Source organism: Centroberyx affinis, unplaced genomic scaffold (assembly GCF_046629955.1).
Source record: "Centroberyx affinis isolate AG114_WGS23_722 - 3 ecotype Tasmania unplaced genomic scaffold, CSIRO-AGI_Caff_v1 ptg006441l_1, whole genome shotgun sequence".
NCBI lineage: Eukaryota > Metazoa > Chordata > Actinopteri > Beryciformes > Berycidae > Centroberyx > Centroberyx affinis.
This window is the reverse complement of record NW_027283269.1, coordinates 6,694-33,899: the sequence shown is the minus strand read 5'-3', so window position 1 is coordinate 33,899 and position 27,206 is coordinate 6,694. Positions and strand designations below refer to the sequence as shown.

At 39.9% G+C, this 27,206-nt stretch overlaps 1 protein-coding gene across 1 annotated transcript; it reads right to left on the bottom strand.

Moving 5' to 3' along the window:
* Window positions 1-25: 25 nt before the first annotated feature.
* Window positions 26-26,802, bottom strand: LOC139638520 (cytosolic phospholipase A2 zeta-like). Its single transcript, XM_071512670.1, has 28 exons — window positions 26,714-26,802; window positions 26,451-26,508; window positions 24,097-24,169; window positions 23,752-23,888; window positions 22,403-22,534; window positions 22,038-22,078; window positions 21,862-21,904; window positions 20,726-20,798; window positions 20,381-20,517; window positions 19,039-19,170; window positions 17,362-17,434; window positions 17,017-17,153; window positions 15,674-15,805; window positions 13,380-13,439; window positions 12,685-12,774; window positions 12,017-12,051; window positions 11,736-11,874; window positions 10,816-10,952; window positions 10,161-10,383; window positions 9,799-9,916; window positions 9,149-9,286; window positions 8,921-9,028; window positions 7,757-7,825; window positions 6,797-6,877; window positions 4,433-4,612; window positions 4,100-4,272; window positions 3,591-3,777; window positions 26-1,977 (listed from the first exon to the last, which is right to left on the bottom strand). Exons 2-28 carry the CDS (start codon window positions 26,475-26,477, stop codon window positions 1,763-1,765), a joined length of 3,090 nt encoding a protein of 1,029 aa, XP_071368771.1. The 5' UTR covers window positions 26,478-26,508; window positions 26,714-26,802; the 3' UTR covers window positions 26-1,762.
* Between the last annotated feature and the right edge of the window lie 404 nt (window positions 26,803-27,206).

Below are 27,206 nucleotides of genomic sequence, written 5' to 3'. Positions count from 1 at the left end.
AGTGGTTCTCTGCTTTCTTATATAGTTTATTTCAGACTTGTGAAGGCAACTCTGAACTCATTTAGTAATACACACATCTTCTTAGGTGCTGGGTTGAAAAGAAGTCTGCAAAAATGAAGCATACAACCCGCATACTATGGTCAAAAATCAACTTGCAGATTTGTGAAGGCACTCCTTCCCCCTCTAGCATAATAACTGCTTAACTAACATTTATTCTAGAAGTTCTATTGTCACCAAAGCCATGCTTCTTCTTGGTAGTGTAGCATTGTAAATCGTGGCACAGTCACACAATAGGTGAACCAGAAAATACTGTCATTCTAATGTAGTGTGTTCCAGTGGGCCTTGCCAAACTCATCAGACCTTAGATCGGGCCCAAAAAAACAAGCCCGACCCTACCCGAGCCCGTGCACGTTCTGTCTGAGCCCGGCACGGGCCCATCCCATTGGCTGCATTTATGGGCCCGAGCCCAGTTTAAAACCGAAATTTTCTTAGTAAGTTGGCTGTTTATAAGTAAACTAATTCCGAGTTGTTTGAATGACAAAAATCTGTTCAGAATTACGTGTGGGATCTTACTGAATAGCATACTTCCTCTCGCAAAGGACTCGCAAAGCGAGTGGTGCCGTAGGCAGCGAAAACCTGACACATTTCAAATCGTAACCTTTGATTGACTGGTGATAAAAACATAATTGACACAATAAATTAACAATCAGACTTTGCGGATTACAGAGAAATTTGAATGACAGAAATCTGTTCAGAATTACCCACAGGATCTTAATGAATAGGCTAACGCAACACAGAAGCGAAACTTGTTTCAGTTGGTTCAACAAACCTGAGCATCCTTTGTGCATGCCTATATACATATATCCGTGGGCCTACATATAACATTCTGATCATCACACCAAATAGCTTACTCCCCACCCCAATTATAGAAAACAACAAAAAAAAAAAAGACCTGTATCTGACCACGGGCCCGAGCCCGAGGAATGGAGGGGAAATTCCTACCCGACCCGGCCCTGACCCACGGGCCAGGCCGGGCCAGTCTCGGGTTCGGGCAGAGAATCAAACCTCTGAAACTCATACACTGACATATTTATCACGTAATTTATATGAGATGGTTTGGTATCCAAGCTGGTTTAGGTTGGAACAAGCGGCCAAAACCACGGGTGAATTTTGAAGCCAGTACGGAAGTGGCGAAGGGGGGCAATTCCTCTAATGTCCGCTAGAAGCTGGTTCCAAAGGCACAACTACATGCAAGTCAATGGGACCACAACCCAACTTCTCGCTATGGTCTCAGCACCTAATTTCACTTCTTCTAATGTGTGTCGATATGGTGATTTTTGATGGATATAATGGATATAAAACGGGGTTGTTTTCCTAGTGATTGACAGGTCGCCTGTCCAGTGATTGACAGGTCGCCCATTATTGGCCAATAGTAGGCAGCGCTGCGACTCTGCAGATAACCCGAATTCCACCCTTGGCCTCGCTTTGGCTGCTCTGACTCAAAAAAATGTCAACATGGCGTAAACACAATCTCCAGGCTTCAAAATGGCCCTTCATAAAGCCAATGGGTGTTGGTTGGAAAAATCAAGACCACTGACATCTGTCAAACCAAATTATACATTTTATACTGTCATGATTAATTGTAGTACTATGCTAACAGTATGACTCTAACAGTATTGCTCTAACCTATTACAATTCACATCAATCACTAAATTCTTGGCTGTTTTAAATCACTTTAATGGCATGCTTCATAATTTTTCTCCTACGACGCCATCTTTGATGCCTTCCTCTCCAGGGCCTTGCGGACAGCCTCCAGGATGCTTTCCTTGTTGTTGAGGACGTTATACGTCGTTAAGTCCACCAGGGCCCGATAATCGTCTTGTGAGAGGATCAGGTTCTTGGTCTTGTATGGAGAGCTGCTGCTGCTCACATCTATCACCCCGGCTTTTATCTCTGCCTCACCAACCCGAGGCACGCCTGTATAGTCATATGATTAGAAATTTGTTAAATTCACACTGTACAAAGTTCTTAATGGATCAGTAAATATTACTGTAGTCAAACTATACTTTCATTAGAAGTGTAATTTGACAATGGAAAAACAAAAATAGCTAGCTACATAACTAAAGTCACAGTGTGGAGCACCACTATAGGACCCGATGCTCTAGTAGGCATTTAGTTCCAACCAGAGGCAAGTGTAGTAAAATGATCGATGGCAAGTTTTACCCACAGTAGCTGTTTAAAATAGTAATTATACAACAGGTAGTTCCGACCAAGCAATCTGATTGGTCAACTAGACATTTAGAACATGATCAAATCAGCATGACAGCACACCTAGCCGTGCTCATCACTAAATATTACTCCGCCATATATTATCATACAATATATTTAAATATAACTCTGTTCAGCCTTGATGTTACTAGACGCTCTGGCATCCTCCATCTGCTGTGCCGGTGAGTCGGTGACACGGCGCTACTAGCTTAAAAATACATGTGAAGTTCGCGGACGTAGTAGCTAAATCTGTCCATGAAAAACTTTTTTTTTTCAGCAGATAACTTAGTTACAACAAGAATGAGCTAGCAAGGCAGTTTTGTGTTTATATGTGTGGCATTTAATCAGTTTGGGAAATCCCACGATCTCGAGAAAGCATTAACTCAAGTTGGCTGGCTGACTCAACAGGGACTAGAAATCGTCTCTGTTGCTAGGTCGTTACTAAGGGTCGGCCTACTTGCTGGAGTAGTAAACTAGGTTCCATTACATAGGAGTCTACTGACGTGACTGATTGTTTTCCAGTTATTAGTCAGACCCCATGTATTTACAACGGAGATAACACTAGCAAAAGGTTTTGGGGAATTGCCCCACAATATGAATACATTTTGATTATATCTTTTATTTTGATGGTAACTTGTATAATCGCAATATTACACGAGAGGGTGTGCTTTACCGTCATTATTGGCACTTCAGTGATGCTTACGGACCTCGGTGCAAGCGCCTCGGTCCTGACCGCATCACTGTCGTGCCAATAATGACGGTAAAGCACACCCTCTCATGTAATATTGCTTAAGTAATCACTGGAAATGTGCTCTCTATCTCCATAAGCAAGTTATAAAGCCAGTAATAGCCCAGAACCCATGGGGAAGCCTAGGAATGGAAGCAGCCTACCTGAGCAAACACCAAGTGACAGACCGAGCTAAGTGTATCACAAACATAGTTTATGAACTGTGTTCGTGATCATCAGGCTTTTTAGATGTATTGTTTTACAAACCCTGATGAAGGCCACGTGCCGAAACGCACTAGTTTTACTAATACTTGGTTGGTTTTACTCAGTAGTAGCAAGTGTTTCTGGAATTTACTCTTTTCCAGTGTTACCTGCCCATTCCATGCACCTTGTCAGTGAGTGAAGTTGTGCCAGAATACTTTCATCATTCCCCTTAACTTCAAATCTTTTGTAAAATGACTGGATGTGTAAGCAATAAAAAAGACTAAAGCCTTTCCTCCTATTCTTCCTTTTCAGAAGTACAAAAGAGCAAAATAAAAGTAGGGTAATGGAAACAGCACTGCTGCAATTGCAGCATAACCAACCAGCGGCTTACCAGGGGCCTTGAACTTTTTGTAAGTGACATTGACGAGTGGCAAATGAAGCACTATCGGGGCCTTGGGATTCTCCTTATCCTCAAAGATGTAGAACTCTTTGTCAGGCTCGGTCTCCAGACTGGCAAAGTCAGCGTTCGGGAAGGGGATCTTGTGATTCTTACAGTAAGTAGCTGTCTTCTGTATGACCTGGTAGATTGAACATGTGGTCACATTAATGCATATGTATGTACATTGAGAGTAATATAACGCTAGTATAAAGTGCTTATCTAAAGAGTTGGACAGCAAAATAGCATTTGCCAAACATTCACTGAATGAAGAATTATTAAGTAACTTTGCTAATGCACAGAATATGGATTTTTTGACTGATAGTGGTGTTCAAACTAAACTAGTAAATATCACACCCTATATGGATGAAAAATATAATTTTGCTTCATAACAAACTCAGGAAACATATTCTGTTTTTGCTCTAATCAAATGAGCATCTCTTCCTCTATATAATTCTATTTACGTTCAAGTTATGGCCTGGGTCCCATGAATAACTGAGGGATATGATGAGGTCCGCTTCTCTTTCTGGCCGCAGGACAGGAGCACAGCCGATGTTGATGGCATGACCGGCATCCACCAGTCGTAGTGTGGGGTCAGCCGGTGTCAGTTTGTTTGGGAAGGCATCTGGATGTGTGTCTGATCAGCAGATGGAGAATGTTGATACAGAGATTATATTGGGCTAGATGTATAGCTTTTGGGCTAGATGATAAGCCTCTGTGCTCTGTTATCCCTTGGAGGATGTCATGGACCCACAGACTTGCACAATACACATCAATAACAGGACTAGGGGGCCCACCTTTCCAGGCGTTGAAGTTGCTGCTTTTATTGTAGTCCCAGCGTAGGAAGAGTCCACGCATGAAGTTGTACATCTGGGCAATGAGTGGACGATTCCTCAAGAAATCAGACACCGTGTTGGCCATGCGTTTGGCTGGGTTTAGGAGATTTGTGTCCAGGGTTGCCGGGTCATTATCAACCTCTGTCAAAGAAAGGAAACACCAAAACCACATTCATCTAATTTAGTAGGTCCTTCGGCGAACATAGTCAGTCAGTGCTGCTAATTGGAAATATCAACTCTGCTTGGATATTATTGTTTTCCCAAGTCTGGGTTTCAGGATTTGCTGCATGAAAATTGTGTCACAAATCCTAGAGTGTTGATTTTGAACAAAATCTCTTTTTATTTACCATTTCTAGGTCTCCTTGCTAACTATTCCTAGGCTAGTTCAGCTAAGTTAGTTAGCTTATTGTGCTAGTGAACTGTGTTTTCCTGCTTCAATTGGCCTTGCCCTTGCACCATAGTTGGGTTATGAGTGGCTCGCTTCAATTAGACAACGGTTTCTCCTCCTTGACTCCTCAGCCTCTCATAACCCATAGTTGGGTTATGAGTGGCTCGCTTCAATTAGACAATGGTTTCTCCTCCTTGACTCCTCAGTGAAAGGAAATGGGGGAAACGAGGAGAAGATGCAAGGAGGAGAGCAAGTAGCGAAATAGACAATGAAATGCGGTTAATGAAGTTTAGTAAGAATTTCATGGCAACCCACACAAACAAAATTCACAAGAAAGATTAATAGAGAATGAGACACATCAAGGCTACTTACAACTGTGGATTTTTTCTGTCATTTTTTCGATAAATGTCTGATAGTATGGAGCTAGGTTTAGCCTATAGGCTATAGGCATGTGAATTATCTTCACTCATTATTTCCGGATTGAGGGTACGCCGGTGTATCCTGACCAGTATTCTTGTTGCTTATTGGTTGATGTTGAAACCTTGCCAGCAAAGCTTGCCCTCTGATCAAGCTTGGCTAGATTTCAAACTGATAGGCCTACATTGTCTTCAGTGACAAAATACTTCCAGCAAAATATGCCACCAAAATTTGTCTGTGTAGGCTATAATAATAATAATAATAATTGATTACATTTATATAGCGCTTTTCTAGGTACTCAAAGCGCTTCACATATCGCTCCACCACCGATGTGTAGCACCCACATATAATCACTTTTAGAGCTCAGTAGTAGGCCTATTGTTTGCATCTTACTATTTTTCAGTGAGCCACTTTTCCATGATCTCACATGCATTTCCTACCAATCTGTTGCTTTACAATATACACAGCTCATTGGCTGTGGCTGTCATTTCATTATAATCACCTGTTAATTAAAAGATTTTTCCAATTATAAATGACAATGAAAAGATTGAGCAGCGCACATTTAACAACTGAAATTTGCAGATTTTCAGTGTGTTGTGACGCACACACGACGACGGCTGTCTTTGAGGAGCACAAATCTAAAGATGCAGTTCTCTTGGGAGAGTCAGATTTTTCATGGTGCACCTGTACTCGTGAAAATTTATTTTTCCAAAAATAGGAAGAAGACATTAACGTTTCATTTTCTTTTCTGGCTCAGTCATTGTGCACATTGGATCAATTCTCATTGCCTATTGAAAATTCCTGTTAAGATATAAGCCCGCCCAAGGTTTCTTCCAAGTTTTTCCTCCTAGGTTTTTCTTGGGAGTTTTTCCTTGTGTGCATTTAGGGTCTAAGGCTGGGGGTGCCGGGTAGGTTAGGCTATGTAGAATAGGAAGATTATTTGTTTTGCTAAAATCTCCTCTTGTCTACCTTGTGCTTTTTGCTATGCTTGTCCAATCTTTCTTTCACTGAAATTTCCAACAAAATAAGTGGTGAACACTTATTTTGTTTAGTTAGACCACGCTAGGCTCATTCTCTGTAAAGTCCTCTGAGACATGCTTGTGATAAAGGGCTATATAAATAAACAAACTTGAAATGAACTAACTTGTATATATCTAAAGTGCTCCCTTTCAAGTACTTTGTGTCAAAGATAACATAACTTAAAAATTAGCTAACAGCTAAAATATAAACAGTGCACTGTTCAGTTTGTTTGCTTGCTTTTGTCTACAAGCAGGGGTGTAGCACAAAATTCTGGGCCCTATACATAAGGTCTCTGTGGGCCCCCTTCCTCTCTTGATCCATGTCTCTCACGCATATTTGAATTTTTTTTTACAAATAATTGAGCCAACAACTGTACACATGAATCTGTAGTGGTTATTAGGGTAGTCACTAATGAACTGTTCATACCACATTTAAACAACATTGAAACTGCTACAAATGATTGCTTGGAATAACTTTTAGTTGCCACTATATGAGCTCACCTTGTCTCACGTCCTCAGTAACATCATCAGGAGATGATGAGGGACCTGCCGCTGCTTCTCTCTCTGTGGCTGTTTCTGAAACTGAGGGCCATGTGGTTAATGATGTTAAGCTTTGCTAGTTAATACTGATCGATAATGTTACATGACATTGTTGCTATGATGCTGATTAATTTATGTTATACAATGCAAATATGCTCCAACCTAGATTCCTGGCTGACTGCCTTCAATCTAAACAACTGCTGATATTAGCTTATACCATTCTTAAACTGTGTTAGCAAGTTGTGCATACAGGATTGACATAGCCTCTTAACCTGCTTATAATATACCATATTGACCTTGATTATGAGACACCCCCCTTTTTTTCAAGACTCCTTTTTTGAAAAAGATTTTTTGAAGATCAAATCTTGTTTTTATAAAGAAAATAATTAAATCTGACCAGAATGCACCAGTAACAGTAACACATTGAAAAAAACAAGGTAAGCTGATATATATCTTTTAAATGAAATTGTCTTGTTTGAATAGGCCAAAAATTAAACTGCAGCCTACTGGTAGGCCTATTACATAATTTAACCATCTAAAAGTGAAAAATAGAACCATAGGTGATATTTTAATTAGACTCTGCCTCATTGATCACCATGATCTTAAAATTGGAATTATTCTCCTCCTCAGTTCTTGGTTTACTTGGCCTACTTTTAACCCTCTGAAAATGATGGTGGATCATCTGGCATTAACATTACTGTCTTTTGAAGGCCGTTGCAGGTTCAGCTAGCGTGAAGTCAGTGGTATCATATGAATCTTGAGATTGCAATGAATCTGTTGATACCAAACATGTCATGCTAGCTTACTGGGTAAGGGCTAAATATCGCTCCAAAGTTGAACTGTCTTTACCGCGAGGTCCGCGACCCCTCAATGTCAAATGATTGCTTGTAATAACTTTTAGTAGCCACTTGATGAGCTCACCTTGTCTCACGTCCTCGGTAACAGATGAGGGACCTGCCGCTGCTCCACTCTCGGTGGCTGTTTCTGAAACTGAGGGCCATGTCATGATGTTAAGCTTTGCTAGGTAATGTTGATAGATAGGCCTATATTGTCATATGACATTGTAGCTATGATGCGGATTAATTTATGATACTGATTAATTTATTAATTTATTTTGCGCCTTTTGTAAGGGGTGAGAGGGGCTTCAGAGAGCCTCCACTATTTATTTTTTTTATACAAAGTTCAGTCTCTCAACCGATTTATTCAGCCTATTTTAATTTACTTATGACACTACTATTACTTAGAAATAAAAAATTGCAAACAAAAACAAACTTTTCATTCCAGGCTTTTCGAGGGCCCTCCCCGCATTGGGGCCCTGGGTAGTCAGTCCCACTTTTCCCCCCACTACTACGCCCCTGTCTACAAGGTACAGAAGAATAGAAATGAGGCCCCTTTTACAGAGAAATCAGCTTTTCTGCCCCTCTGCCCTGCTACATCTCTCTGTGCTGTCAGTCTCACCTGTATCTTTACATCATTAAATTACTAGCCTTTGACATTGTTACATTATCTATTCTGTTTTGCTGCTCAGCAGCTCCTCTGGTCCAGACTGACCCTGCTCCTCCTCAGGACGAGTCCTTTTCCTTCTTTGAAAATATTTTTCAATATTAATCTGGATTGAGGGAGCAAACATTCAGAGTCAGAGTTAAAAAGATAATATAAGCCTAACACTGACTAGCAGCTAGACCTTCTAATCTTGGAAACCCAGCTGTATTCCGAGTAATGTTAACTGTTAGTTCTTTTTGGGAATTCAGCTGGCCGTCTTCTTGGGATGGAAAAAAAATATCCCTCACGCCCGCATGTGTAATGGGAGGCGAACAGACGGGTCCGGTGAGAGAGAGAGAGAGAGAGCGAGCGCGGAGCAATTAGGGGCTGAGCGAATCAATGCGCTACACGCAGTTCTACAGTTAAATAGTGAACAAAAAAAACCAACATTGTGGCGGTCAGTGCTGATATCGTGGCGGTTCCGCCACAAAGTTTTCTATGTGTGGGAAACCCTGAATATTGTCTTGTAGTGATTGTAGTCATTTTCAAATCTTTTTAGTTTGATTGTATGTCTCATTGCATCATAGGGTGAATGTGCTGTACCTATGTCGTTGATATTAGATCTTTGGAAAACAGCCCAGGAGGGCTGTGCACCTGTCGCAAGCTCCCATAGTTCGATCATGTTAACAGAGAAGGCACTGCTCCATATACCTGATAATGTTGAAATATGAAAAGGATTTAATTAACATGGATTAACAGTGCTGTGCAAAACTATGCATATTTATTGACATAACAGGAAGTGTATTTATGAATGAGCTGTCATGTTCTCACCCATCAGAAAAGGAATGCGGGGTTCTATTAGTTTCTTGATCATATGACCAAGGAAGAAGTGACTCCCAACGTGCTCAGCTGGGACAAACGCCCCATACTTTGATATGCCTACCTCATAGGGGGTAAACTCACACCACTCTGAAAACAAGATTGATCAAAGGGGAAAACAAAATCAATCCTTATTCCTCCACAATATGCATTTTCAGCTATGGTTTGTGAACAGGGTGTCTGCAGGCCCTAGAAAAGTTATAGAATTAAATTAATGAAATCATTATCCAAAATCCTTAGCGTAGAGACTTAGTGTTGATTTGCCCTCTGAAAGTGTTACTTGGTGCACTGTTTTTACCCGTGAAAAATCAGTATTGCATTTCATCTTAACATGCATTAAACAAGTCTTAAAAAGTAAAACTCTTAAGTCTTAAAATCTAACTTGATTAAACTTGCAGACACCTTGTTAAATATGTATGTATATATATATATATATATATATATATATATACACACACACACACACACATATATATATATATATGTACACACTACTGCATTATGCCCTTGGGCCTCAATCATCTTGCACAAAAGAAGTTCAGCTGTCTCCTTTTAAGTTTGACAAAAACACAGATGAAAGAAAATGCCTAGAGGATCTTTACCAGCTTCAAATTCGCAGCCCTTCAACTCATCCTTCATATTGACAGCTGTGTATATGGGGAGAGGGTTTTGGCCGTCAGCCACTGCCCTCTGCTGCTCAGACAGAGTACTGGTGGTTTTCTATGAAGCCAACATGTCACAACAGTGATGAAAAAACATTTATTCTGCAAAACCATCGACAAAAAAATCATAGTCATCTAGTTTTCGATGACTAAAGATCAAACCAAAAACTACAATGAATGATGAACCAGAATAACTGCAACCAAGATGCACAACATTTCGGCTTCAAATTATTTGCACACTTAAACTTGTGGAGATCTATATAATGTAACATGATGGTCAGAGAAAGAGTAGCGCTCTTTACCTTCTCAAAGATCAGATGCTCAATAACCAGGCCCCACATATCAACGAGTGACACAGTGTGACCCTCCTCCCCTTTCTTGTCCATTTCATCTTTGTAGTACTGCAGTTTGTCAGTGGAGAAGGAACTCAAGAGGTCCTTGGTTATCTTCCCCTCCATTGCTGAGATGGCACTGTTTAAGTCCTGCTGTGACCAATTGGCTTGCTGATACAGGCTAGTCATAGTCCTGTTCATATGGGAATGAATTAGAGAGAGCGAGAATGATTTAAAAACAGGAAATATGTACAAAATGGTGGTGCTGCCTGATTGAAATACATATAATCAAACGCAGAAACAGGTCTAGTGCAGATGTGGCACAGTCTGAAAGCCTTCTTCATTGCCCTGCGACCCTGTTCTGCTTCCTTCATTATTCAAGTGAAACACTTAGCAAAGTCAGCAAATGTGACAAAATTTGTTTTCTGGAGCAGGGGCCAAGGCCATAATGTACACAAAGCCCATCAGGCATTTCTTTTGCATTCATAGTTTGCATAGCATACAAACGCCTGAAGACAAGGTCTGTAGACAAACAAGTTGTTAATGAGGTTTTACCAATAAGCAATACTGTGACACAGCACTGTGCAAATACTGTGAACCCAGATCCCTCAACTGTCTAACTCACCATGTGGACCCGGACACACCAGTGATGTAAGTGGCTGCGTCCAGGACGCCTATTTGCTGCAGCCCCTTCAGACTGCCAAACAGGCCTGTCATCGCTCTGGTCCCGCCTCCTGAACCCACCAAAGCTATTACAGGCACCTGGGCAGAGGACAGAAATATGTTTAAATGGATATGATGATATGTTCTAATTGGATTCTACATTTGCTACTGAGATCCCTAAAGTGATTATCAGCTTGTTGGCATATGGAAGACTTGCAGGATCCACAAAAAAAGACACTTTTAGAGGATATAAAATGTCTTTAGAGTATAGAACTGAAATTCCTATATTAATTTACAATGTTCCAGTTCCAGAATGTATTGCTATTTCTGTCACCCTCTAGTGGTCGTAAAATCACTTATTGCAACTTTAAATACTGTATCTCGAGATAACAAAATAATGGTTTTGCTGAGGCTAGTAAGCCTGATAGTGTTGCATTTACTTTACTCTAGTTTTGACATAGGCAGACATTGCAACCACAATCATTAATGTACTTGACCCGTGATCTCAAGAAAAACATTTTTATTAAAAATAATGAAATTGTGATTATGATGATGATTATTATTATGATTATTTATGGTGATGCAGCGTGCACCTAGTGGTTCTGCAGCCTGTTCTCATATGCAGAATGTACAGCAGAGGACATGAGGCAAGACAAAGAGCAGGTTGCAATGTCTCTCAATTATAGTCTAAGACCTCCTGAATAATATATATAAATATAGCCTATATATATGTGTGTATATATATATACACATATATATATATATATATATATATATATATATAGATAGATAGATAGATAGATAGATAGATAGATAGATAGATAGATAGATAGATAGATAGATAGATAGATAGATATACATTTCAGAAGAAGTGCACTGTACTTTTTTGGGTCCAGGAGGAGAGCTGAGGCCAAGCAGCTTCTGCAAAGCCTGTCCCACCACGACTTTCCTCTTTTCTAGATATTCTTTCTCTTGGGGTGGGATGTCAAAATCCATACGCACTGCAAGACCTTCCTCCATGCTATGGATTTGCAATGTAAAAGCAAGGGTATTAAGGTAAGAGTGCAAACACACACTAACACTTTCACTCATATGAAATTAGGAGAGTATGAATGGCTACTGATCCTGCATGAAGGCCAGAGGTTATGAAGGAAGCACTTTACCCATCATCTGTATGCAGGTTTAAATCCACTGTGTCCTGTGATGGGAAAAATGCCACATTATTATTTAAGCGCCTCAGGTCTTATAGTAATTCAAATTACAACCACTGTGCTTCCACACTGTGAGCAACACGACCAACAAGTCAGCGTTAGTCCATTCATTTCCTATTGATCTGAGCGACCAGGGAAACTGAACTTTTTGCAGTCATTGTCCATCCAACGGCCAATGAGATTTTTTCACATCCTTGTTTCCCTACCAATGAGATAAGATTTCTTGAATAATAGCTCTACCTGGCAAAATGGACAAGAAGTTGATTCCAGCTATTCAAAGCTGCCCAGTTCTCTACAACTTTTATTTGAAAGACTACAGGAATAAACGTATCAAAAACGATGCTTGGAGAGAATGGTTGCATCCATCATTGGGGTTGATAGTATTTTTATTAATGCTACCTAATTAACACTTGCCAATTAACACTAGCTTATGTTGCCTGTTCAAAACTTACTTCAGAACTTTGCCTGTTCAAAACTTTGTAGCTGCAGACCACTACATAAATACAATCAGAGCTTCTGGCCTCACCCTCAATCGGTCAGAATAGAGCAACCCATGAACCAAGTTGCTCACAGTGTGAACAAGCAGTCAGACCTCATACAAACATGATGAGTTGTTATACCTGACCAAGAGGTAGAGACACTTTGACATTATCGTTGGCAGGCAGTGGCTGGAGTTTGATGGCAGATAGCAGAGGAACCTCCTCTGAAGACTACAACACAGAAAAGGAGATAATTGCAATACATTACATATAATTTGGATGCGTGTTATGTTAATTTGGTCTGGTTATAATTAGTGCTTTGAAAATAGTTCATTTGAATGTGTTTTGAAAAAACACCTACAAGGTATTTCCCTTCCAAAATGATTTGAGCTTGAAAAAAACATTTGCATTTACAAAGAACTATTTTCAAAAGTGTAACAAATAATTTGTGAAAGTATGAAAAGTTTTGAGGAAGAAAACTGGATCTGTGTACTCGTGCCCTCTGTGTTTCAAAGTACACGTACCCTTAAATTAGTAATCTATTCCCTTGAATTAATAAATCCATACCTTAAGATTCATTATCAGTGTCCTCAATTTAGTAATATGCCAAACCAGGTCAATCATTTCATGCAGGCAGGGAAAGGGGCAGTTAAGGTTAAACACATTTCTTTGTTAAATGAATATAATTCAGAACAACTATGTATACGTTGTACACACACATACATACATACATACATACATACATAGCTGAATGCGGACCCATGTAGAGAAACCACCACTCATTCAACAGTGTGATGATGCCTAAAACATGCCAAGGTAAGACAGTTAAACCTCACCGCCACTCCTAGTTCTGTCTCCAGGTCCCTGTTGACATAGAAGCGCAGGTTTCTTGCTTCCTGCGGATTCAGAATTTGAATATCTTCTTGATAGGCACCCCTTATTTTAAGCACCTTAACCTCTGCGAAAAGATGCAAATGTGCGAGATATTAATGGCTCTATGAATACTGATGAAAACTATGTTATCGTTGCTTGATAAGTCACATGTGAGCACACACAAGCAAGCACTGTATGTGGGGTAATTGCATGTCTCATTCTTGGTTGCCTCTGGGTCACTTTTCTGTCATCATCTGTTCAGCAGGTACAGATGGTGAGAAGGTGAGAAATGCAACATCAGACTGGTCTTGCTGATTTTGAGTTAGTTTTCACAAATCATTTTGATCCAGATACCTCAAGATCACAGAATCCATTTGCGGTCTTTAAATGTTGCATTTATTCATCTGTTGAACAAATAATGTTACAATGCCATGTATATATGTTGCAAGGCCAAAAAGAGCTGAGTGAACTAGATTTAAGCCTAAAAAACACTTTTTATTTTACAATTACAATTTCCCATTTGGCAAAGCGACGTACACATGAGATTTTAATACAACACAAGCAAGGATCTAGTCAGGAGAGAACGACGAGAGTAAGTGCCATAAAGCTAAGTTCTAGTCCGACAGGACATAAGTGCCACGAGGCAGTGCATAGAGACAGAGAATATATATTTTTTTTAGCAATTACACACTTTACACATTTTACTTGGATTTACTTGTATTCACTTATGTGCACAAGTACACAAAGAACTGAGAGCCAAAATTCAAACATTATTGTGGAAAGTTTGGTCATGGGGCAAGGAAGAACCGATTAACTTTTCACACCGATTCGCCAAAGGTTGGCGTGACTTCTCATAAAAAACATAAGCATATTACTTCCAAAGAATTGACAAATAAATATGTTTGATGTTGATAGTACATACTTTCATTGCTTAGCTTGTCGATCCTGATATCCAAAGCAGAGAATGGACCAGCCTGGGACATGAGGCACAAAGAGAAATCAGTTATTCTGGTTATTGTAATCAAAGTAAGGTATGCTCATAATGCACAATATTCTGCACAAGCTATAGGTAAGGTAAGGCCCATGGTGTCATGAAGCAGCTTGATGTTCAGAAATCACCACTTCATAGACCTACTTATTTTTCATGTTGCTTCATACTTGATTTAACATTAGAGTTTATGGGATCGATCACTTCTGTTCCTTAGGTGTCTTAGCTCCTGTTGATTCCCAGTTATTATGTACTCACCCCCATGTCAACTGAAACTCCACTGAAGTTGGTAGGACCACCAAACACAGCGCGAGTTAGCCCCCGTAGTCCCATTTCAGCCTTCTCCCAAACTATTAAAATGAATGGGGGCATCTTTTTCCAGCTCCGAATAAAGCATAAAATGTTCATCAAATTTTGATTAATAGCTCGTGCAGCATAATCTGTGGTGGCTGTACGAACTTCAATAGAGTTTCAACTGACACGCGCGTCAGTAGATAATGATGATAATCATTTTTAGGTGAGCTATTCCTTTAATGCATAATGATTTGTGTGATGATATAAGTAAATCTTTAGTGTCTCAATCAAGTAAGATCTAGTGGGAATAAAATGAGATTGTTAATGTGTCTGACCCTTGCATAAACCTTCTCTGAACTCTACTTTCATGCTGGTTCCTAGAGTGTCTTTATTTGGGTGTTTGTGCTGTCAGGATCCCACATGAGAAAACTTACCACTAGGATGCCGTTTGTGAGGTATTCGTGACTGGGCTCCTCACTACAAAAAGACAAATGATTTTTGTTGCATCTGTATGTTTAAAGTTCAGACACAATATTTGAAAGCTATAGAAAAACAAATTACTTTAAATATAGCCTTTGCATGAAAACAGGAACATACAAAACTCAGTTACCTCTCCTGTAGCTCAAAATCAACGCAGAGTTGACCCTTTGTCTATAGAAAAGAGGGCATGAGAATAATGTGTGAATTCTATCCATGTATGAGCAATGATAAGTAGTTGTGCAAGAACACTGGCTACACAATTTAGTAGCCTTGCCACGATCATTTTCATATTCAGGTCTGTATTCATCAAACGTCTCAAAACAGCAGTACAGATGGAGGATCATGAGTCAGGTTACGTTATTTACCATCACTAAACTTTATTCGATAAATATGTCTGAGGAAGTACAACTGGTCCCAGATCAATGCTATGCCAATATGCTTAGAATGACTACAGATGCTGATCTATTTATTAATATGGTTTCTTGATATTTTCACCTTAGGGTTTGTGGTGAAGACCTTGTTCTCCTTCTTCCCTGGGGTGAGGTTGCTAATGTCAAACATAAGTGGGGAAATCAGGTCGTCGCTTTTCCGGGGGTCCTGGTCATACAGCTTCAACTCCAGAACATTCTGGAAAGACAGCAGAGGAGCTCACTGTTTAGAACAGAACTTTATTGTCCACCACCGTGGAAATTTGCCTTTGGCCTCACAGGTTGATTAACATGTGACACAGCGCAATAAATAAAATACAATATGATACAACACACAAAAAACAATATACATAGCCAACAGTATCAAAACGTGAACAATGAGGAAGAGTTTAGTTCGGTGATTGCGTTTGGTATGAAGGACCTTTTGTACACATTCTAGGTTGCTTTAACAGATCCATACCGCCTCCCAGAGGGCAACAAAATTAATTCTTGAGAGAGTGGGTGTGTTGGAAAGTCAGATCAAATCGTACATTTTTAGGATTGTTACACCTCTAATGGCAAGTACTGTGTATTCGACAAGCAAGTAGCACAAATATACATGCATTAGCATTTTTGCACTTTAGTCACTAGTCACTTTTGATAAATAAAGTCGCCAGGGCGGTCTAAAAAATTGCTAAATCTAGCAACAAAGTTGGTAACAGTGTGCACTGAGGCACAGTGTCATATGGAATAGTCATTTCTATTAATTATAGACTCAAAAGTGATCTCAACATTTTTTCTGTAATTCCCTGTGTAAGGGAGGGAGGGGGGGGGGCTGACTGTGACTCTTGTTGCAAAGAAATATTCACAGAAATATTCATAGCTGCAAGCATGTAGGCCTACTTGCTTGTTGATTGGCTTCGATTTTTTGGTAAATCCAAAATTTGTGAGTAAGCTTCCTTGTTTTCTTTTTGACATGTCTGTAGTATGCTGACTACAAAACAGAGAAATGAATAATGGCGATTTGGCACGCAGACTGAGTGTGACTAGGTAAGTTTTTTTTTTCTGATCTTTGAGTTAAAGTGAGGGAAGTTTGATATTGCGCCGCCACGCTTCGATGGTGATGGCAAGAATATCATGCATGCCGGTATCTTTATTAAAGTGAATTAGGTATGAATCACCCTCATGCATGAATCATACATCAATAATAGCCTAATTTTACGCATGATCCATGATGATGAAGATACAGAAAAATAGAAATGCATGGCAAAAATATCATATTGTCAATATTTTAGAGACCCCCCAAAATTTCACAAATCATGTTTTCAGGGGAGCTCATGTCTTATTAAGGGGAGCCAAGCTCCCCCTGGCTCCCCTGTAGTTCGCACCCTGATTTCACATTGACTAAATGTCAGTATACAGTGGCCTCACTTTCAGGTGGCTGGGGACCCTGAAGTTAAACGTTTCGTTCCACACCGGGTTGCCGCTGTTCGGCACGATTGTTGTCTGGTAGGTCTTTGCCGATGCCGTGGGGAGATGCAGAGTGACATAGCAGTCTGATTCAGACCCTGTAGTAGTGAAACAGGAAAAACAAACCCAGGGACAGCAGTATAAGTTATGCAACACCACACTGACAACCACTCCTTGTAAGTATGTATCGCATGAATATGAAAAGGTTCTATAGTGGGCTGAGTGAAAATGATTAAAAAAAGGGACACGATTTCAGTCTTTTTTATTCTTTTCTTAAAGATCATGTGAAGCATTAGCTATACTTACCATAATCGTAGGAGGGAATGTCCAGTGCTTTTAATATGGTGATACTCAAGGCCCAGTAGGAGACATCATCTTTCTGTTGAATGAGGCAAAATAAGGAATCATACCTTGTAATCCCCCACGTACCTGGAATATGTGGTTTACAGAGTCTGGCTTTGGATTTTCAAGCCACATTCCCACATAGGGCCACTTCGGGCTTGCAGGGGCCAACTCACCATATGTGTATAACTGAGTGTGAAATCACTTATTGCCTTTATTTGGAGCCATAGCCAAGCTGTTGTTAAGACAACTGTGTGTATTCTTAAGTGACTACAAGCCGATACATATTTCAAAGTCACAGTATATTGTAGTTTGTTACGTATATTAGCACTTTTTTTTAATCATTTCTGATCACCAGAAGGGAAATTATTTTAATGCTAGTCAGGTTGGGGTTCAGTGTCTTGTTATTAAATGACTACAATTACACCCTAGGGACATGAGGCACAAAGAGAAATCAGTTATTCTGGTTATTGTAATCAAAGTAAGGTATACTCATAATGCACAACTATTGTCTGTACAGACTATAGGTAAGGTAAGGCCCTCCTGCTTCTGTGTCACGAGGCAGCTTGATGTTCAGATATCACCACTTCATAGACCTACTTATTTTTCATGTCGCTTCATACTTGATTTAACATTAGAGTTTATGGGATCGATCAGTTCTGTTCCTTAGGTGCCTTAGCTCCTGTTGATTCCCAGTTATTATGTACTCACCCCCATGTCAACTGAAACTGAATGAATGGGGGCATCTTTTTCCAGCTCCGAATAAAGCATAAAATGTTCATAAAATTTCTATTAACAGCTCGTGCAGCATAATCTGTGGTGGCTGTACGAACTTCAATAGAGTTTCAACTGACACGCGCGTCAGTAGATAATGATGATAATCATTTTTAGGTGAGCTGTTCCTTTAATGCATAATGATTGTGTCATGATATAAGTAAATCTTTAGTGTCTCAATCAAGTTAAGACCTAGTGGGAATAAAGAGACATTGTTAATGTGTCTGACCCTTGCATAAACCTTCTCTGAACTCTGCTTTCATGCTGGTTCCTAGAGTCTTTATTTGGGTGTTTGTGCTGTCAGGATCCCACATGAGAAAACTTACCACTAGGATGCCGTTTGTGAGGTATTCGTGACTGGGCTCCTCACTACAAAAAGACAAATGATTTTTGTTGCATCTGTATGTTTAGAGTTCAGACGCAATATTTGAAAGCTATAGAAAAACAAATTACTTTAAATATAGCCTTTGTATGAAAACAGGAACATACAAAACTCAGTTACCTCTCCTGTAGCTCAAAATCAACGCAGAGTTGACCCTTTGTCTATAGAAAAGAGGGCATGAGAATAATGTGTGAATTCTATCCATGTATGAGCAATGATAAGTAGTTGTGCAAGAACACTGGCTACACAATTTAGTAGCCTTGCCACGATCATTTTCATATTCAGGTCTGTATTCATCAAACTTCTCAAAACAGCAGTACAGATGGAGGATCATGAGTCAGGTTACGTTATTTACCATCACTAAACTTTATTCGATAAATATGTCTGAGGAAGTACAACTGGTCCCAGATCAATGCTATGCCAATATGCTTAGAATGACTACATATGCTGATCTATTTATTAATATGGTTTCTTGATATTTTCACCTTAGGGTTTGTGGTGAAGACCTTGTTCTCCTTCTTCCCTGGGGTGAGGTTGCTAATGTCAAACATCAGTGGGGAAATCAGGTCGTCGCTTTTCAGGGGGTCCTCGTCATACAGCTTCAACTCCAGAACATTCTGGAAAGACAGCAGAGGAGCTCACTGTTTAGAACAGAACTTTATTGTCCACCACCTTGGAAATTTGCCTTTGGCCTCACAGGTTGGTTAACATGTGACACAGCGCAATAAATAAAATACAATATGATACAACACACAAAAAACAATATACATAGCCAACAGTATCAAAACGTGAACAATGAGGAAGAGTTTAGTTCGGTGATTGCGTTTGGTATGAAGGACCTTTTGTATACATTCTAGGTTGCTTTAACAGATCCATACCGCCTTCCAGAGGGCAACAAAATCAATTCTTGAGAGAGTGGGTGTGTTGGAAAGTCAGATCAAATCGTACATTTTTAGGATTGTTACACCCCTAATGGCAAGTACTGTGTATTCGACAAGCAAGTAGCACAAATATACATGCATTAGCATTTTTGCACTTTAGTCACTAGTCACTTTTGATAAATAAAGTCGCCAGGGCGGTCTAAAAAATTGCTAAATCTAGCAACAAAGTTGGTAACAGTGTGCACTGAGGCACAGTGTCATATGGAATAGTCATTTCTATTAATTATAGACTCAAAAGTGATCTCAACATTTTTTCTGTAATTCCCTGTGTAAGGGAGGGAGGGGGGGGGCTGACTGTGACTCTTGTTGCAAAGAAATATTCACAGAAATATTCATAGCTGCAAGCATGTAGGCCTACTTGCTTGTTGATTGGCTTCGATTTTTTGGTAAATCCAAAATTTGTGAGTAAGCTTCCTTGTTTTCTTTTTGACATGTCTGTAGTATGCTGACTACAAAACAGAGAAATGAATAATGGCGATTTGGCACACAGACTGAGTGTGACTAGGTACGTTTTTTTTTTCTGATCTTTGAGTTAAAGTGAGTGAAGTTTGATATTGCGCCGCCACGCTTCGATGGTGATGGCAAGAATATCATGCATGCCGGTATCTTTATTAAAGTGAATTAGGTATGAATCACCCTCATGCATGAATCATACATCAATAATAGCCTAATTTTACGCATGATCCATGATGATGAAGATACAGAAAAATAGAAATGCATGGCAAAAATATCATATTGTCAATATTTTAGAGACCCCCCAAAGTTTCACAAATCATGTTTTCAGGGGAGCTCATGTCTTATTAAGGGGAGCCAAGCTCCCCCTGGCTCCCCTGTAGTTCGCACCCTGATTTCACATTGACTAAATGTCAGTATACAGTGGCCTCACTTTCAGGTGGCTGGGGACCCTGAAGTTAAACGTTTCGTCCCACACCGGGTTGCCGCTGTTCGGCACGATTGTTGTCTGGTAGGTCTTTGCCGATGCCGTGGGGAGATGCAGAGTGACATAGCAGTCTGATTCAGACCCTGTAGTAGTGAAACAGGAAAAACAAACCCAGGGACAGCAGTATAAGTTATGCAACACCACACTGACAACCACTCCTTGTAAGTATGTATCGCATGAATATGAAAAGGTTCTATAGTGGGCTGAGTGAAAATGATTAAAAAAAGGGACACGATTTCAGTCTTTTTTATTCTTTTCTTAAAGATCATGTGAAGCTTTAGCTATACTTACCATAATCGTAGGAGGGAATGTCCAGTGCTTTTAATATGGTGATACTCAAGGCCCAGTAGGAGACATCATCTTTCTGTTGAATGAGGCAAAATAAGGAATCATACCTTGTAATCCCCCACGTACCTGGAATATGTGGTTTACAGAGTCTGGCTTTGGATTTTCAAGCCACATTCCCACATAGGGCCACTTAGGGCTTGCAGGGGCCAACTCACCATATGTGTATAACTGAGTGTGAAATCACTTATTGCCTTTATTTGGAGCCATAGCCAAGCTGTTGTTAAGACAATTGTGTGTATTCTTAAGTGACTACAAGCCGATACATATTTAAAAGTCACAGTATATTGTAGTTTGTTACGTATATTAGCACTTTTTTTTAATCATTTCTGATCACCAGAAGGGAAATGATTTTAATGCTAGTCAGGTTGGGGTTCAGTGTCTTGTTATTAAATGACTACGATTACACCCTAGGGACATGAGGCACAAAGAGAAATCAGTTATTCTGGTTATTGTAATCAAAGTAAGGTATACTCATAATGCACAACTATTGTCTGTACAGACTATAGGTAAGGTAAGGCCCTCCTGCTTCTGTGTCACGAGGCAGCTTGATGTTCAGATATCACCACTTCATAGACCTACTTATTTTTCATGTCGCTTCATACTTGATTTAACATTAGAGTTTATGGGATCGATCAGTTCTGTTCCTTAGGTGCCTTAGCTCCTGTTGATTCCCAGTTATTATGTACTCACCCCCATGTCAACTGAAACTGAATGAATGGGGGCATCTTTTTCCAGCTCCGAATAAAGCATAAAATGTTCATAAAATTTCTATTAACAGCTCGTGCAGCATAATCTGTGGTGGCTGTACGAACTTCAATAGAGTTTCAACTGACACGCGCGTCAGTAGATAATGATGATAATCATTTTTAGGTGAGCTGTTCCTTTAATGCATAATGATTGTGTCATGATATAAGTAAATCTTTAGTGTCTCAATCAAGTTAAGACCTAGTGGGAATAAAGAGACATTGTTAATGTGTCTGACCCTTGCATAAACCTTCTCTGAACTCTGCTTTCATGCTGGTTCCTAGAGTCTTTATTTGGGTGTTTGTGCTGTCAGGATCCCACATGAGAAAACTTACCACTAGGATGCCGTTTGTGAGGTATTCGTGACTGGGCTCCTCACTACAAAAAGACAAATGATTTTTGTTGCATCTGTATGTTTAGAGTTCAGACGCAATATTTGAAAGCTATAGAAAAACAAATTACTTTAAATATAGCCTTTGTATGAAAACAGGAACATACAAAACTCAGTTACCTCTCCTGTAGCTCAAAATCAACGCAGAGTTGACCCTTTGTCTATAGAAAAGAGGGCATGAGAATAATGTGTGAATTCTATCCATGTATGAGCAATGATAAGTAGTTGTGCAAGAACACTGGCTACACAATTTAGTAGCCTTGCCACAATCATTTTCATATTCAGGTCTGTATTCATCAAACTTCTCAAAACAGCAGTACAGATGGAGGATCATGAGTCAGGTTACGTTATTTACCATCACTAAACTTTATTCGATAAATATGTCTGAGGAAGTACAACTGGTCCCAGATCAATGCTATGCCAATATGCTTAGAATGACTACAGATGCTGATCTATTTATTAATATGGTTTCTTGATATTTTCACCTCAGGGTTTGTGGTGAAGACCTTGTTCTCCTTCTTCCCTGGGGTGAGGTTGCTAATGTCAAACATCAGTGTGGAAATCAGGTTGTCGCTTTTCAGGGGGTCCTCGTCATACAGCTTCAACTCCAGAACATTCTGGAAAGACAGCAGAGGAGCTCACTGTTTAGAACAGAACTTTATTGTCCACCACCGTGGAAATTTGCCTTTGGCCTCACAGGTTGGTTAACATGTGACACAGCGCAATAAATAAAATACAATATGATACAACACACAAAAAACAATATACATAGCCAACAGTATCAAAACGTGAACAATGAGGAAGAGTTTAGTTCGGTGATTGCGTTTGGTATGAAGGACCTTTTGTACACATTCTAGGTTGCTTTAACAGGTCCATACCGCCTCCCAGAGGGCAACAAAATCAATTCTTGAGAGAGTGGGTGTGTTGGAAAGTCAGATCAAATCGTACATTTTTAGGATTGTTACACCCCTAATGGCAAGTACTGTGTATTTGACAAGCAAGTAGCACAAATATACATGCATTAGCATTTTTGCACTTTAGTCACTAGTCACTTTTGATAAATAAAGTCGCCAGGGCGGTCTAAAAAATTGCTAAATCTAGCAACAAAGTTGGTAACAGTGTGCACTGAGGCACAGTGTCATATGGAATAGTCATGTCCATTAATTATAGACTCAAAAGTGATCTCATCATTTTTTCTGTAATTCCCTGTGTAAGGGAGTGGGGGGGGGGGGGGGGGGCTGACTGTGACTCTTGTTGCAAAGAAATATTCATAGAAATATTCATAGCTGCAAGCATGTAGGCCTATTTGCTTGTCGATTGGCTTCGATTTTTTGGTAAAACCAAAATTTGTGAGTAAGCTTCCTTGTTTTCTTTTTGACATGTCTGTAGTATGCTGACTACAAAACAGAGAAATGAATAATGGCGATTTGGCACGCAGACTGAGTGTGACTAGGTACGTTTTTTTTTCTGATCTTTGAGTTAAAGTGAGTGAAGTTTGATATTGCGCCGCCACGCTTCGATGGTGATGGCAAGAATATCATGCATGCCGGTATCTTAAATTAAAGTGAATTAGGTATGAATCACCCTCATGCATGAATCATACATCAATAATAGCCTAATTTTACGCATGATCCATGATGATGAAGATACAGAAAAATAGAAATGCATGGCAAAAATATCATATTGTCAATATTTTAGAGACCCCTCAAAATTTCACAAATCGTGTTTTCAGGGGAGCTCATGTCTTACTAAGGGGAGCCAAGCTCCCCCTGGCTCCCCTGTAGTTCACACCCTGATTTCACATTGACTAAATGTCAGTATACAGTGGCCTCACTTTCAGGTGGCTGGGGACCCTGAAGTTAAACGTTTCGTTCCACACCGGGTTGCCGCCGTTCGGCACGATTGTTGTCTGGTAGGTCTTTGCCGATGCCGTGGGGAGATGCAGAGTGACATAGCAGTCTGATTCAGACCCTGTAGTAGTGAAACAGGAAAAAAAAACCCAGGGACAGCAGTATAAGTTATGCAACACCACACTGACAAACACTCCTTGTAAGTATGTATCGCATGAATATGAAAAGGTTCTATAGTGGGCTGAGTGAAAATGATTCAAAAAAGTGACACGATTTCAGTCTTTTTTATTCTTTTCTTAAAGATCATGTGAAGCTTTAGCTATACTTACCATAATCGTAGGAGGGAATGTCCAGTGCTTTTAATATGGTGATACTCAAGGCCCAGTAGGAGACATCATCTTTCTGTTGAATGAGGCAAAATAAGGAATCATATCAACTCACCATATGTGTATAACTGAGTGTGAAATCACTTATTGACTTTATTTGGAGCCAAGCTGTTGTTAAGACAATTGTGTGTATTCTTAAGTGACTACAAGCCGATACATATTTCAAAGTCACAGTATATTGTAGTGTCTTACTGTTGGGCCACGCCATAAGGTGAAACAAAAGAAAACTAATTAAAACAATAGGACGAGCATCTGCGGCCTAACAAGAAAACCAAAAGCCTTAACTCTAGCCCACCCGCTGGGCTTGATTTCAGACAAAGGAAAAGCAGCGCCAAAATTCCAACTGGCCCTGAAGTTCACACCTAGGTGTGAACTGGCTGGAATTCAAACTCTGGTCTCTCATTGGACGAGACTTGGGCAAACCCCGGGATCCCCCATGACGTCACGGAGGATATAAATTCCAGGAGCTACCTTTCCGCATCGCCCCTTCTTGCAACTCCGTTGCTATACAAGGTGGTACATTTTAACGTTCGAACTGTTCTGTTGTTTAAGCCAAGGCACAGTCTTCAACTCGCTGGACGAGCCCAGACTGTTTAGTGTTTGCCATAACACTATTTGGATCCAGAAGGATTAGATTAGCTGTTTGTGTATCCGGCAATCTAACTCCTTGCACGCATCTGTATGAGTAACCGGTTTGATTGTAATGTTGTGAAGCTGAATGTGTGCCATTGCATGTCGCTGGACTTGCAATTGTGTTTATCGCCACGTAGAGAGCCAATATTCTGCATTTTACTAGCTCAAAGACCAGTAACCCGGTGTACTACTTCCCAGTTGTACCCCGAGTTTCTGTGCGGTAAAAGGCTATTATTGGTGCTTTAGACGGCGAGTGCTCCCCTCTATTCTTGCTCTCTCTCTCTCTCTCTCTTACTAACACACACACACCTGAGGAGTAGAGGGTGTTGGTTTTAGCTGCCTAATTCCAACCCCATCTTGATTCCAAAACTCCTCTTTGTTCAAACTGTGCGGTCACGGCCGCCATCTTGAACTCTCGCGAGACGTCCCACCCACGTGGTCACGTCTGCCATCTTGCTCTCTCTCTCTCTCTCTCTTCTCCTTTTTACACACACACATACAACTCCCTATATGCCATATACTGTTTGTCTTTTATGCTTGCTAGTTTAGATCTATAGTTATAGTTGTGTAAGAGTGATTAATTAACTGAAGTGCTATTGATTATTAATTGATATTACTAACGTAAATAAACACTGTTATACATTTAAAGAGAAGTTGTCTGTGATTTCTTATGCATATGTGTTGTGGTAACTGCTGGTTGGGAGGGCCTGTGTACGAATTCACCCTTCACTGTTCACTCATAAATGTACAGTGGTACTCAAACACTGTCGTTTGGGGGTGAACAGCCATTTTGAGACTGAATTAAAGGTACGGTTATTGGTCCCTGATTCCAGGGTGGTGCCCCGTAATATTGACTCCCGTCAATAATTTTATGAATAATTAATAATTCCATAATTATTAATTATTAATTGCTAATAACCAAACCTGCCCCTATCAAAGCCCAACATTACGTATATTAGCACTTTTTTTTTATCATTTCTGATCACCAGAAGGGAAATTATTTTAATGCTAGTCAGGTTGGGGTTCAGTGTCTTGTTATTAAATGACTACAATTACAGCTGCAACTCCTCATGCTACAGTAGCATATTACCTATCTGCTGTGGTGATGAGGGGTTTGGGTATCTCAAAGCTACCTTGACACAAATGTAACAGATTTCACACACACTGGTTTGTTCACGAGTTCAGCAGTTCAAGATTCATAATGTTCTGAGGTAATTACATAAATGAATGACAACTGTGAGGGTTCAGCATTATGCGTAATTGTGAATGGATAGGCAATGATTGTGCAACTCCTTTGGTCATGACAGTGAGATGAGTTGGCCCTTGGTTGAGAACTGAGGTTATGCAGAACACTCTCACTGGACCCAACTGACTGTAATGCACCTAAAAAATTAGGAGGTGGAGGAGGGACACGAGAAATGGGTGGACTGAGAAGAAAAGGCAAGTACCTCAGATATACTAAACGTGGTAAGTTCTGATTGGTAGAATGGCACTCGCCCTAGGGTGCGCCCTAAGGTGCTGCAGGTATTTAAAGACAGTGTGGTGGTATAGGTGGCGTGCATAGAACATATAGAATCTCTCCTCCCAAACCTCAGTCATAAACTCCATAAAAAGCTGCCCCAATATCAATACATGAATTCTGTGAGGACTGTATAGCAATTTACCGTCAGTTTGCCGAGTCCCTCTTCCATGTTTTGAGGATTGATCGAAGTCGGCTCTGTCCTGTACAAAGAATTGACATGTTCAGTACCCACAAGATGTTGTAGTAGTAGTAGTAGTAGTAGTAGTGTAAAGGAATGTGTATTGTGTATGAAGAGGTTAAATGAAATACAATATTTGTTGACTCTGTAAGGCTGCCAGTGGTTTAGTGCTTTGTAAATATAATACACACAGTAATGTGTATAAAGAGGAAATTAGTTTGGTGTACCCTGATTGTGAGGTTGAGAATTATGAAGACACAAGCAGCGCCGCAGCAGTAGATCACTCTGCACGGTTAAAAACAAGCGCCGGATAACTATGGGACAAAAAACAGGCAAACGCTGAGTCATTTTTATCACATCACTTGGTAACTAGTGTACAACAAAATAACTGGGTTATAAAAGGTAAATTGGTTTTATGCAGTTTAAACTTGATACATTTTAAAATGTTTATCTTAGTTCTCCAGATCTCAATTTGATGTATGGGTCACAACAAAGCACATCAATTGTCAAATGCAATGAAAATGCTTTTAACTATTCTAAATTCCTTTCTGCATCAAACAGTTTTCTAATTAATCAGGCCAATTAATCACGCCTGTGTGTGTTGATTAGCAATAAATTCATAGAGATAAAACAGTAGAGGGGACATTACATCATTAACTGTGGGATAACCATCTGCCATCTTACCTGGGTTTAGCTATTGCTAAACAATAGCTATAGTTA

Coding starts and splice junctions, on each gene's coding strand:
- LOC139638520 (XM_071512670.1), bottom strand. CDS start 26,477: ATGGAAGAGGGACTCGGCAAACTGACG. Junction 23,889..24,096: donor CATTCCCTCCTACGATTATG/GTAAGTATAGCT, acceptor TCACTACTACAG/GGTCTGAATCAGACTGCTAT. Junction 3,778..4,099: donor ACCCAGGCCATAACTTGAAC/GTAAATAGAATT, acceptor TCAATCTACCAG/GTCATACAGAAGACAGCTAC.